At 45.0% G+C, this 12176-nt stretch overlaps 1 protein-coding gene across 2 annotated transcripts in view; it reads left to right on the plus strand.

Annotated features, from left to right (window-relative positions):
- Positions 1–12176, plus strand: part of MYO10 (myosin X) — a 226720-nt gene that overhangs the window by 93516 nt on the left and 121028 nt on the right. For both annotated transcript variants that reach the window (XM_003789538.3, XM_023513073.1), the window contains exon 3: positions 2764–2922. In XM_003789538.3, the coding sequence (XP_003789586.1) occupies positions 2764–2922 (159 nt within the window). The remainder of the gene's footprint in view (positions 1–2763; positions 2923–12176) is intronic.

Genomic DNA, 12176 nt, shown 5'->3' on the forward strand with positions numbered 1-12176 from the left:
TATTTGCTTATTTGCTTTTTACTTTCTTCTCCTGAATGGAAACATAAGCTCTGTCCCCAATGCCTAGGACACCCCAGCACAGTAAATATTTGCTTGAATAAGTGGATTTCCTAAATTGTAAGATTTATCAGTCACTTTTATAGCACCTTCTGAATGCCAGACACTATTCTAAGGTCTTTTCACATTCGCGCCCATCTCTGGATGGGCTCCACTATTTGTCTCTACTATTCCCATCCTTTAATTTGAAATAATCACTGTTCTGAGCAGCTGTGATCCTCTGTGTGTCTTGACGTCCTGTTACGTAGCCTCCTGTTTTGTTGGTGTAACTGTTACCTCCTGTCATTATTCTGTCTCCCTGAGGTCACAGGAGAGAATGGGTTTAGTTCTCTTGATTTCTCAGTCCTGGAATGGGTGAGCGCCCACATTTTATACACAACGAGCTCCTGAGACTATGAGGACAGGCAGTCAGATGTACCCAGGTGGGGACCTCCGGTTACTGGTTCCAGCCCTAGTTTTCAGCGATTGTGCCCAGCTCTGAGCTGTTTACTTGGCCTTCCGCACTGTTTTGCTAATCCAAGTACATTAAAAGGGACAAGGGAATGTCTACATATGACATAAACATTTAAGTCATACCCATGTCTTAAGTGTTACAGGGGTGTGTGATTATTTCGGAAAGCAGAATCATTGGACAGGTAGTGTAAATATTCTAAATCATGTCTGTCTTCAATGTTTGATTTCTCCAGATACCCAGAGTGACCGACAGAGGTAAAAAAAGTTATTTGCTTTCTCCTTGGGAAGGACTTGAGGAGGTGATAGTTGAGCTGCCATCTGTGCCCTGTCTTACCTGGAAGAACATTTTGGAGACAATATGAGTCGTGTTTATGGGAACTTTGAGGTTGAGACGAGACCCCCTAGGTCTATGCAGGAGTGGGATGCCACACAGCCCCCCCTCCCCAGGCCCTTCCGCAGCTCCTCCATTGCCCAGCAGGTGGCTGGACCAGGCATGCTCTATCTCAGCCCACTTTCATCAGCCCTTTCGCATCAGATCCAAACACCCCACCCAGTTGTACTGGGACTGGTACCACAGGAACGTGGCTGGCTGGGGAAGGGCAGAGGGCTTGGGCTCTTGGCTTCTGGGAATTCTAGGCTGCCCCTAGGCTACTTTTCCTCTTGGCCTAAGTTTCTGTTTAATTTTCTCTCCTTGTGTTGATGACTTAAAAGGAACAGGTCTGTTTCTTTCTTCCTTCTTGAATGTCCTCTGCCTTCTTCTTTAACACTTTGCTAATCTGGGGCTGAGCACCCCCCCCACCTTGCTGCGGGCCCTGTGGGCTGTTGGCCTCTTGGCTAGGAGGTGGGGCCACTGTGGCTATCTCCTCTCCTGGAGGGTGTCTGAGCCCAGGAAGCAGCTGGGGACAGGGGCTGTCCTGCAGAGGAGATGTGTGGGTCCCTGCCCTGGCCTTGAGCAGTGTCTCAGGACCATTTTGAACAACTCCTGTGGTTTATGTGGCAGAAATTTCACTGCTGGCTGAAGTTTTAATTTTTCTCTAGAAAAGTGAAACATACCATTTGTCATGACTTATGACATGGGAATGGTACTTTTGCATCCCTTGGGCTGTCATTCTCCTTGCAATAACATACCATTTGTTGCCATGTAGGCAGCTGGGCCATATTTAAAAATAGAATCCCCAAGCAAAAAGTACTGCATCTGTGATTCCAGAAGCTTACTGTGTGTCTGTGTGTGTCTGTCTGTGTGTGTGAAGGTGGAGAGTTTTTCATGTTATTTACATCTTTGCTTTTTTAAAAAGAACTCTTGACATTTTTATTTCAAAGGATAATTTTAATCCAAATAGTTTATAAATTACCAACTCATAAAAAAGTAAATTGGAACTCCGTAATGAAATGATTTTGTTACTACACAAGTTTGTATATAAAACTGGGCAAGCCGTGGTCACCAGATGGAGCTTAACTTGATACAATTAATGTTGTACCAAATTACTCGCAACAAACGTGCCTGCTCAACTCAGTCATCAACCCTGCACAGTCAGTGTCACTTTCTGTACATGCGATGGCATGGGTGTAGAGCGCTCATTGGTGGTGGCTGAAATTTAAGGAAGATAAGTTGTCAAGCAAACAAAGAAACCCATGTTATTTTAAATCCAAGAGAGGATTTGTTTTGCCTAAAAATCACTCGAGTGCTATATATCACAGCTGAGAGGGAATTTTGTTGAAGGATATTTTCTAAACATTCCTGGGATCATGTCCTTGAATAGGCAAATGGACTTATGTCATAAATATGAATTTATGCAATAAACTACTTAATATTCTTAGATTACTTAATATTTAAATTGAAGAACTTTGTCATGTGACTTTACAATTATTGCATGATCCAATATTACATATTATATAGGGAAACCAAATGACTTCCTAAAAATTTAGCCAGTTTCGTAAGTGTTAGTGATTTATATCATTTGGAGAAATAATCAGCAAAGTGAGCTATACAGTTATAATTTCTGTGATTCTCAAAAGATGCTTAGTCTTTGAACTAATGTCTTTTACGAACATCTAATTATTGTCAAAATAATTACTTCTTTTAGAAAGATGTGGGTGACATAAAGAAAATGAAAAGGGTCTTTGCAGTATATTTTTTTATCGCCCACTTCAGGATCTTTTTGAAATTCTACTGAGATCGTATTGTCGGTTTAGGGAAACTTCTGTGGAAATTCACTTAAGTGCTAAATAATTGAATTCATTTCTGTCCCTCAGGTATTCACTTACAAGCAGAGCACAATTACCCACCAGAAGGTCACTGCTATGCACCCCACGGATGAGGAGGGCGTGGACAACATGGCCTCCCTGGCAGAGCTGCACGGGGGCTCCATCATGTATAACCTGTTCCAGCGATACAAGAGAAATCAAATCTATGTAAGTTCCCCCGTAATGCCTTCTGACATAATCCTTCAACTTTGAGTGAATGCATAGTTTTGGTTTCAAAGAGTATTTCCTGCCTTTTGAAAACTTCTAGTTATTCTAAATAATACTGTGCATTCAAGGATTGTGCCCAATTGCAAACTTAGTTCAGTAACGCATGTTCTCCTGGTGTTTATTGCTCAGATTTATTCCAGGGGATTTACTTTCTGGTGAAGGGCCTTGTGCACCTGAGGTAGTTTGACCTTTCTTGTGAACACACCGCGTTGTAGTGCAGTTTTAAGTGTTGCCCGACACAGGAAACCATGCGGAGTTGACTTCTCCAGTTAAGGGCTGGGGGGAATTGCTGACTTGCTGACACAGTGCCTGAGCTTACATCTTTTATTTTTCTTGATTGTTCTCTCCTTATGGATTTTCACTGATATTTCTGGGCCCGGAGCCCACCCTAGGAGATATTTGCATTCAAGGGATTTATTTTTCTTGCTACAGGACTCCTGGTCTACTAGGTTGGATGGGGGTAAGAGCCCTAAAAAGTCATCCTGCACATTGTCTCTTAATTTTCATGAAATGTGAACTGTATGTGTATTATAAAGTAATATTTTAAAATCACTTTTGTAATAACGTATTTGACATTAAAGATATTATATTGTCTGTCAGGATGGATTGACTAGCAGATTTCAGTGCTTTTTTCATCTGTCTGTTTGGAAATCTTTATCATAAATTGGAAAAACTGTTTGTACCTGTTTACTTTTCTTGTCAAGTTCAAATTCATAGTTTTCTTAAAAATCTAAAATTATAGTAGGTAGAACCTCTGTAAGTTGGTGATCCTAGGGGCTATAATGAACTGCCCAACATACAATGGTAGTCAACATAAGGAACTGCCCAGATGAGTACATGTGGTGCATGTCAAGTCTATGAAAATTAGGTCAAGTTCAGTAGTTGGTCAGAATAGGGAGGCAGTCAACTATGGTGGTTCTACATGATCTTTAAGAACCCTTGATCTTTTAGTAATTTTTGTCCCCAGGGAGTTATATTTAGCATTGCCAGTATGTTTGTGATTATGATTAGTAATCATATCAGCCAAGATAGTGGATAGTAGGTGCTGAAACTCAAGGCATGCTTACTGTTCAGGGCCCCCAACTTATCTCCCTTAGACTGGGAGAGAAGAGGTAGGAAAAAGGAGGAATTAGACATTTGTAGGTTGGATGCTTAATTTTCCTCAGCTTAAAAAAGAGAAACAATTGCCTATTTTTTTTTTTTTACCTTGTGAAAGTGTTTTTTTTCTGCCAAAAAATGCTTGCCAAATGTTTTCAAACAGCTCTGTCGAGAGAAATTCAATCGCGTTGTACTCCTCTGACGCGCTGTTTGCTTACCCTGAGTCTTTAGATTAAAATATTTTCCATATGTTCAGAAAAGGTAATGTTTATACATGTTTATGAAAAGTATCTCTGAATTCTGTGTTTTGCATGTGCTGGCAGAATGTGCATTATTTATTCCTTGGTTTCCATCTCAAAAATCTTGTACGTGACCGGTGAGCCGTCTTCTTCCCATAGAAGACCCACTGTCCAGGTATCTGTGCTACCCCTGCCTATGAAGCCCTTAGCAGTGTCATGTGACCATTTGTTTACATAGCAGTTTCCTTCCTAGGTTTGTCAAGGACTTATTTTGTCTTCTTTGAGCCAAGGACACTGCCAGGCAGTGGTAGTTGTGCAATAAATATTTGTAAAATAAATGCCTCTCATGTCACAGATAGCCTGTTGTAGTTGATAATAAAATGTGAAGCTGGATTTTAAAAACATTTATTGGTATTTGTCTCTTGTAAGTGAGTACAGGTTGGGTATCCCTAATTCAAAAGTTTGAAATCTGAAATGCTCCAAAATCCAAACCATTTTGAGCACTAATATGGCTCTGAAAGGAAAGGCTTGCTGGGGTATTTCAGGTTTCTGAATTTAGGCTGCCCAGCTGGTCAGTATAGTAGAAATACTCCAACAAGCCCCGGAATTTGAAACCCATAACACTTCTGGTTTCTTACATTTTAGGTAAGAAAAATTCAACCTGTGTTTCCAAACTCGATACTCTGCTGTCATTAAAGAAAAGACTTAAGTCCTCTGTGTTTGGGTATGTGCAGAGACTATCCTGGTTCAATGTTTGTCTGAGTCTTTACAACAGGGGAAAAAAAATGAACTGCCTTGTACCAGAGGTGTTGTCTTACTTTTCTGTTGCTGGTATAACAAATTACCGTGTATATGTGGATTAAAGCAACAGATTTATTCTCTTACACTTACATAGGTCAGAAGTCCAGCAGGGATCTCACCAGGCTAAAATTAAGGTGTTGGTAGGGCTGCCTCCTTTTCTGGAGGTTCTGGGAGGGGGGAGATCAGTTTGCTGCTCATTCTGGCTGTCGGGTGAATTCAGTTACTCCTGGTTGTAAGACTGAGGTCTTTGTGTTCTTGCTGTCACCTGAGGCCTATCCCAGCATCTCAGTGTTTTCAACCTTTATCTCACGGCACACTTGAACCTATGGTTAAATTCCTTGGCACACTTAAATTATGTTGATAAAAAAACAGAGTTAACAAAAAGAATATACTTACCATGCCCCTTCTTTCAAAAAATAATTTAAGTAATGATCTTCAGCACTTTTCATGGCATACTGATCCAGAGGCTGCCTGCATTCTCTGGTCCCTTCCTTTCATCTTCATGGCTGGTACCTCTGGATCCAGGCCCTCTCGCAGCCTTAAATCTTTTCTCCTTCTCCCTTCTCTTTCCTGCTCTCTGTCTGCAGCCAAGAAAGGTCGTCAGCTTTTAAGGACTCATGTGATTAGAAGGGGCCTGCCTGCATAATCTCCCCAGGTCACTCTGGGTAACCCCCCAACTCAGGGTTCCTGACCTTGTCACATCTGCCAAGTTCCTTGGCCATGGACCATCCGCTATTCACAAGTTCTGGGGTGAGTGTGGATACATTTGCAGAGGGGCCAAGTCCCTGTCCACTGAACAGGGACTCACGTGGCACTTCCCCCTGCTGGTGTCTGGATTGTCCATTATGTGCTGACTTTTTGTTTCCAGTTGGCCACTTCCACAGTTGCTGGTGCATCGACCCATCTCCAGGTAGCAAGAGGTCTTCTGTCCTCTGCTAATAAGGAACATTAACTTTTTCTTTCTGGGGATCAGTTTTCTGTCAAGGGACTTTATTAGGACCTAGTAAAATATTTTTTCCCCTACTTTTTGGCATCTACTATTGAAAGAAAGTGATTAAAGAGTGAAAGCACTCAGAATAAACAAATCAGAGTTAAACTACCCGTTTTCTCCACTTATCTACCCTTTGGTGCTATATTAATAACTTAATCTTTCTGAACATCACTTTTTAAAATTTATGGTTTTTAAAGGTCAGCCATCATAACCCCTCTACCTGATGGGATGTTTTAAAATAAAGTAAGAAGAACCTCTAGAAACTTGACTCTTCCTCTACGCACCTTTCTCTGCATCTTATTTGTCTCACACCAGCAAGTGTTTGCTTAGAAAGCTCCTGCCTTGAACTTGATGCTGCATTAGGGGGATTCAGAAGCGGTTAACGACAGCATCTCTAGCTTCAAAGCTTGCAAGTTAGTGGGAAGATAAAACCAAGGCGGCCCGCTCACAGCACACAGCCTTGAACAATTGAGGAAAGTCTCCCCTTGAGTGCCACGTTGTGTGATGATGACACAGTTTGCCCCCTCTGTGAAGCCCTGAAGCTTTACAGCTGGGCCCCTTGGATAGACCCTGCCCCAGGCTTGCTGTGGAGGGGACAGAAGCCACACCGATTTTGATGTCAGTGTCTTAGGTCCTGTGATCCTGCATAGATCCCACTTGGAGGCTAGAGCGGCCCCACTCTGCCCATACTGCCTGTGCCCTGTGGCGGGATTCCCTCCCTGGAACTCCAGGCTCTTCCCGCTTGAGGCATTTCTTGGTCCACCTTTCATACCTTCTGGTCCACCTTTCATACACTCCAGCTCCCGACCCCAGGCTTTCACCCTAAACCCCATGGCTGTGGGCCTCCTCCATGGAGAGGTTGGTTCTCCTGATTGCCCCCTCTTTTTGGAGAGGTTCTGATGAGGGGCCCAACCTCCTCTGTCTCTTCCCACCACCTGATAAGACCTGGTGAGGAGAAGCACACACAACCCGGTAAGTTCCTGAGGACTCAGGAGGGAGGGGCAGGGTGCGTGTTTGTGGTGTGGGGAGATAGCCTGTGGAGGGGGTGAGAGTAATCTGCAAAGCACAGGTGAGAAGTAGTTAGGAGAGGAGACCAGTGGACACCATCCACGGAGATAAGATGGCGCTGAGTTTGGTGTGATGGTCCCGCCACATCAGAAGGATTCCTTGCTTATGGAATCGGACGTTTCTTGGGGAACCTTGAGAAATTTGATGGGCAGGCAGGATGGGATTAGATACTTTGGTTCCCTGGCGGGGTGCAGTGGCTTATGCCTGTAATCCTAGCACTCTGAGAGGCTGAGGTGGGTGGATTGCTTGAGCTCAGGAGTTTGAGACCAGCCTGAGCAAGAGTGAGACCCTGTATCTACTAAAAATAGAAAAATTATCTGGGCATTGTGGCAGGTGCCTATAGTCCCAACTACTCAGGAGGGTGAGCCCAGGAGTTTGAGGTTGCTGCGAGCTGGGCTGAGCCCCTGATACTCTAGCCCGAGCTAAAGCTTTGGTTCTCCACTATTAATAGAATGATGCTGCCCCTGGGGGGCATTTGTCGTTATTGGAGGATGTTTTTGGTTGTCAAAGCTGGGGTCCGGGGACACTGATGGCCTCTGGTGAATAGAGGTCGGGGTGCTGCTAAACATCCCACAGCGCAGGGGACACCCCACCGCAAAGAACGGTCCAGTCCAAGGTGTTAGTAGCACCGACGTGGAGAAACCCTCCCTTACATAAAGCTCATCTGGAAAGTTTGGGGGTTGGCAGTGAAAGGTGTGAGTAGCAAAAGGTCTAAATGAGGCCGAAGAGGTGTTCAGGCCAGGGTTACTGGAAGGGGAGGGGGACCTGCTGGGCAATGCGAAGATGGCGTCCGTGCCCGGGGCAGTTAGAGACCACTTCTACATGGGGCCCTGGAGGGTGGGCACACTCCGCAGGTTGCTGGTGGGGTAAGAGTCTTTTGGCTGAGAACTTCTGTGGGGTGGGGCTGGCCAGATCCTTTGTATGTTTTAGGAGGAGAGGAGGGGAGGGGAAAAGGGTTTGTGTGGGGGCCCCCCAACATTCCCAACTCTTGAGAAATTAATTGCAGTAGATGCACTTGCATTAAGCACCCCAACATTCCCGACTCTTGTTAAAAAGGGGGGGGTGGGGTCGATGGTCTGTCTTGGTAGTATAGAGATCCCGCGCTCTCTGTTACAGTTTTTGGAAGGGAGAATTTCCCTGAGAAGAACTTCTGAAGAGTTGAGAGAAAATGATAGGAAGTGAGACTAGAAAGAGAGTGGCGGGAGGATATCACAGTATTCCCGGGGACGAGATGAGGGTAGAGACCGGAGCAGGGAGAGAGCAGGCTGGGAGAGATGGGAACGGAGGTAAAGAAGCTTGGCTCTGCTCACTCCAGGCCTTGTCAACCCCAGTGGCCGTGAAAACACAGTTCTTATAGGCCTGTAGCTCCGTAAGGAAACTGAGCAGAGGAGGGTGTTTGTGGTCTCTGCCTTCCTGTGTCCTGTGGAGTCTTCACCATCTCAAATTGTTACGTACCCAGCATCTAAAGACAGTGTTGACAGGAGCAGCTGAGGGTTCTCTTGTATTGCAGGTTAAACTCCCATCCAGGCGGAGCGGCCGCCAAGCCCCGAGGTGTGGCTGCTTTGTTTTGTGCGGAATGGGAGAGAGAAGCACTTTCCCTCCCGTCCGGGGCTGGCTGAGCTCGGGGTCAGTGGCGTGGAGGAGGCTCCTGTGCCAGGCTCAGAGGCACAGCTCCAAACCACATCACGGGAGAGCCGCTGGGAAGCTCAGGGCTCGCCTGCAATTATGGTGTTGAGGACGGCTCCGGAGGAAGCCGCTCTCTGTTCCACCCAGCCCTTTGGTTAGTTTGTTGGTTTTATGGAACAAACAATGCAGAGACCAGAATCAAAGGAGCCCGTTTTAAGCAGTGGGGCCGTGTCTAAAGATAAACGCTTCCGTAAGCACAAAGATGCTTCACAGCTAACGTATTTTTAGGTGTTTCAAAAATACCCTCCTCTGGTGAGCTGGCATTCCAGCCTGAATCTGCAAATGTGTTTGATGTTGATCCTGAATTAACTTTGAAGGCCGCTTCTGACAGGCGCGATGTGTTAGCAGGCACCGGCCAGTCAAGACCTACGGGCTTTAGCAGGCGGCTGGATGGGGTTCTCCTGCAGGGAATCGTGGCCAGCTAACACTGGGCATGGCCCTGCTGTGGATTTTACCCTGTGTGGGGCTTGCAGATCGAAATCTGCGTTTCATTTCCTTGGGTGGAGTCCAAAGTCGACTTTTTATGGTTCATTTCCATCCCTTTCCAAAGCTAGTGTCAAGTAGCAGCGCGCCTCTGGCGGATGGAGGATGGCCCGGAGTCCGGAGGCTTGGTTAACACAGTCTTGGCCTGTGACTGGTACCGGGAACAGTTGAACACAGTGCGGTTTGTCAGGGGTTTCTTGTTTTTCTGGGATTTTTTTTTTCCCATATGAAATCAAGACTCATGTTGCCAAAAGATGATTGTAACCATCTGCCTGACTACGTGTATTTTTAAACTTTACCAAACATTTATGCTGTGGAGTGGCCACTTCCACATCAGGACACAAGAGTGGCAATTAGAAACTTTGTTTTTTGCGGATTTTTTTTTTTCTCTCTCTATTGTGTCTTTGTCTCTCTTTGGGTTCAGATTCCTTTCAACGTGGAGGCAATTTTAGTTGGAAAGGCCAACATTTCTAAATTTGAGAGCTTGACTTTGGCTAACATCTTACCTGTTGTGATGGTTTTCTTTCTAGCAAACCTGAATGCTTATTGGCTTTTCAAACCTTGTTTTAATATGTTTGCCGCTGTTTAACTGCGCCATGGCAAATGACTTTGTTATAAGGCACATTGATTCGGCCTTGCCTGGGTACCAGGCCCTGTGCTGGGGCCCCCAAGGGTGCAAAATTCCTCTTGTTTACAGTCATGTTTATTGAGAGATTGAATACATGAAAAATGCTTAAGTGGTGAATGCAGACACAAGCAAACCATTGACAATAAGTAGCTCAGGGTAGCAATGAGTGTGGTAAAAATACTTAATTTGGGAGCATGAAGAATGAACATCAGATAAGGAAGTGAAGAGGGAGTCAGAACATGATTCCAGCCAAGACATTAGCTGCACTGAGTTTTTGAGCTTTTGTGGGGGAATTTGGCCAAGAAGGAGGGTGACTTTCCTGGCAGCAGGTCTGTATGTGGGAAGATGTGCCCTACGTAGCGTGATGCATTGCTGTGTCGTACCCCGTGCGGGACATGGTGGACCCTGGGACAAAGGTTGCGTGCTGCTGGCTGGCACAGTGATCGAGAACAGGGCAGGAAGGACGGGCTCAGTGCAAGCTAGTGAAAACCGTAGAGGACAGACGTATACGGGACTTCTGGGAAAATCCACCCAGCCGCGGGGTGTAGATGAATGCAGAAGGAATGGGGTCTGGGGAGGGAGGTGGCCAGTAAACCCGAGGGAAATGAGAGGTTCCCAGGCAGGGAGAGTTAGAGTGTGACATAGTAAGAGGTAGAATCCAAGGGTTTCACTGAGTTTGGGGGTGGGGGCAAGTAGGCTGCGTGTCCAGAGGGTGACCCATTTGGGTAGACCATTTGTCAAGATGTGACAGGTGTTGGGGGACATTATAGTCTTAGCAGGGTGAGTCTGAGCCATCTAAGGCACCTCAAAGGGAAGTGGACCACTGAGTAAATGTGGATCTGTAACTTGAAGCTGAAGCTGCAGATGAAGATTTAGGAAGTAAATCATTCTTCAGCTAAGATGATTGGGAGATAAGGAAAGAGGAGAATGGTGGGAGATAAATCTAGATAATTCCCGCTTCTGAACAATTTTTCCCTCTAGGAAAAGCTTACCGTGACACTGACTTGAAATAATCACTTTCCCCAGTGCGTTCAAATTACTGGATCTATGTCCAGCTTTTCAGAACTACATGATGAAAAGCAGTTGTGGTTTTATTTTCATCAGCAGTCACAATCATAAATGCCTCTGATTTATGTAGCAGTTGCACACAGTAATCAGTAGGGTGACAGAGGATGCCTTGTAACTACTGATCAGAATCTTGGGCCCAGAGTGAACCAGCGAAGGTGATTTCAGGGCTGAGAACGTCGTGTCTTCTGACACCAAAGTCTTAAGTCAGCAAACATGTCTAGGTGACGTATTCCTTCGATGCAATTATGATGTCCTATCAGTGGTATCTACAGTCAGACTGTATCAGAGACCCCTGGGTCATTGTAAGTTTTCTTAGTTATATTTGACTTTTAAAAAAAAAATGATTGTGTGTATTTAAGGTGTGCACTGTGATGGTTTGGGACACTCACAGTTATACATAGTGAAGTCAAATGATGCTTAATTTTTTTTTTGAGGGGGGGATAGAGCCAGATACTAGATACTATCCCCCCTTTTGAAAACCTTGAATTGGTAAATTTTGGATTGAAGAAATGGAATGAGTTTCTCCCGACATTTTAAAGCAATAATACGTGCCACAGCTGTTCCAAATTATTAAAATGGGCAAGGAAATGTATTTTTCGGGTGAGTTATGTGGAACTTTTCTAACTAGAAAATGTTTTTATGTGCTTCCAAATAGAATGTACTTTCTATTTTTGAAAAGCCGTTAAAATGACCGGGATGTTTATTCTCATGGAATTTGGAATCCAATATGAGGAAACCGGTACCTGGGCCCACCCTGGGTTGGGGAGTTGCCTGTGTCCGTGGCCTTAAACTACAGTGATCATGGCCATTTGTGGAGCAGTAGTGCTACCTCTTTATAAAGCACAAAATGATACAGGCTTGCAACAAATGTGGTCTCATAACCCTCAGGATGTCTTGGCACAGTTCATCTTCCCTTCCCGCCATAGTCGGTGACAAGCTCTCCCCACCTCCCTCCAGCTGCCGTTTGTACTTAACTTCCCGTGAGGAACTTGTCTTATGATTCCATGGATCTCTTAAACACGCAGGCTGCATTTTAGTGACAAAGTCACCCGTGAGAAGTGAAGAGTGAGGATAGGGGTGGCGATGGGAGGGGACCACTAAGATTTCAAATAATTTGGGAAATAGTGGGAAC

Source organism: Otolemur garnettii, unplaced genomic scaffold (genome assembly GCF_000181295.1).
Source record: "Otolemur garnettii isolate 467f Iridium unplaced genomic scaffold, OtoGar3 scaffold00033, whole genome shotgun sequence".
Lineage (NCBI taxonomy): Eukaryota > Metazoa > Chordata > Mammalia > Primates > Galagidae > Otolemur > Otolemur garnettii.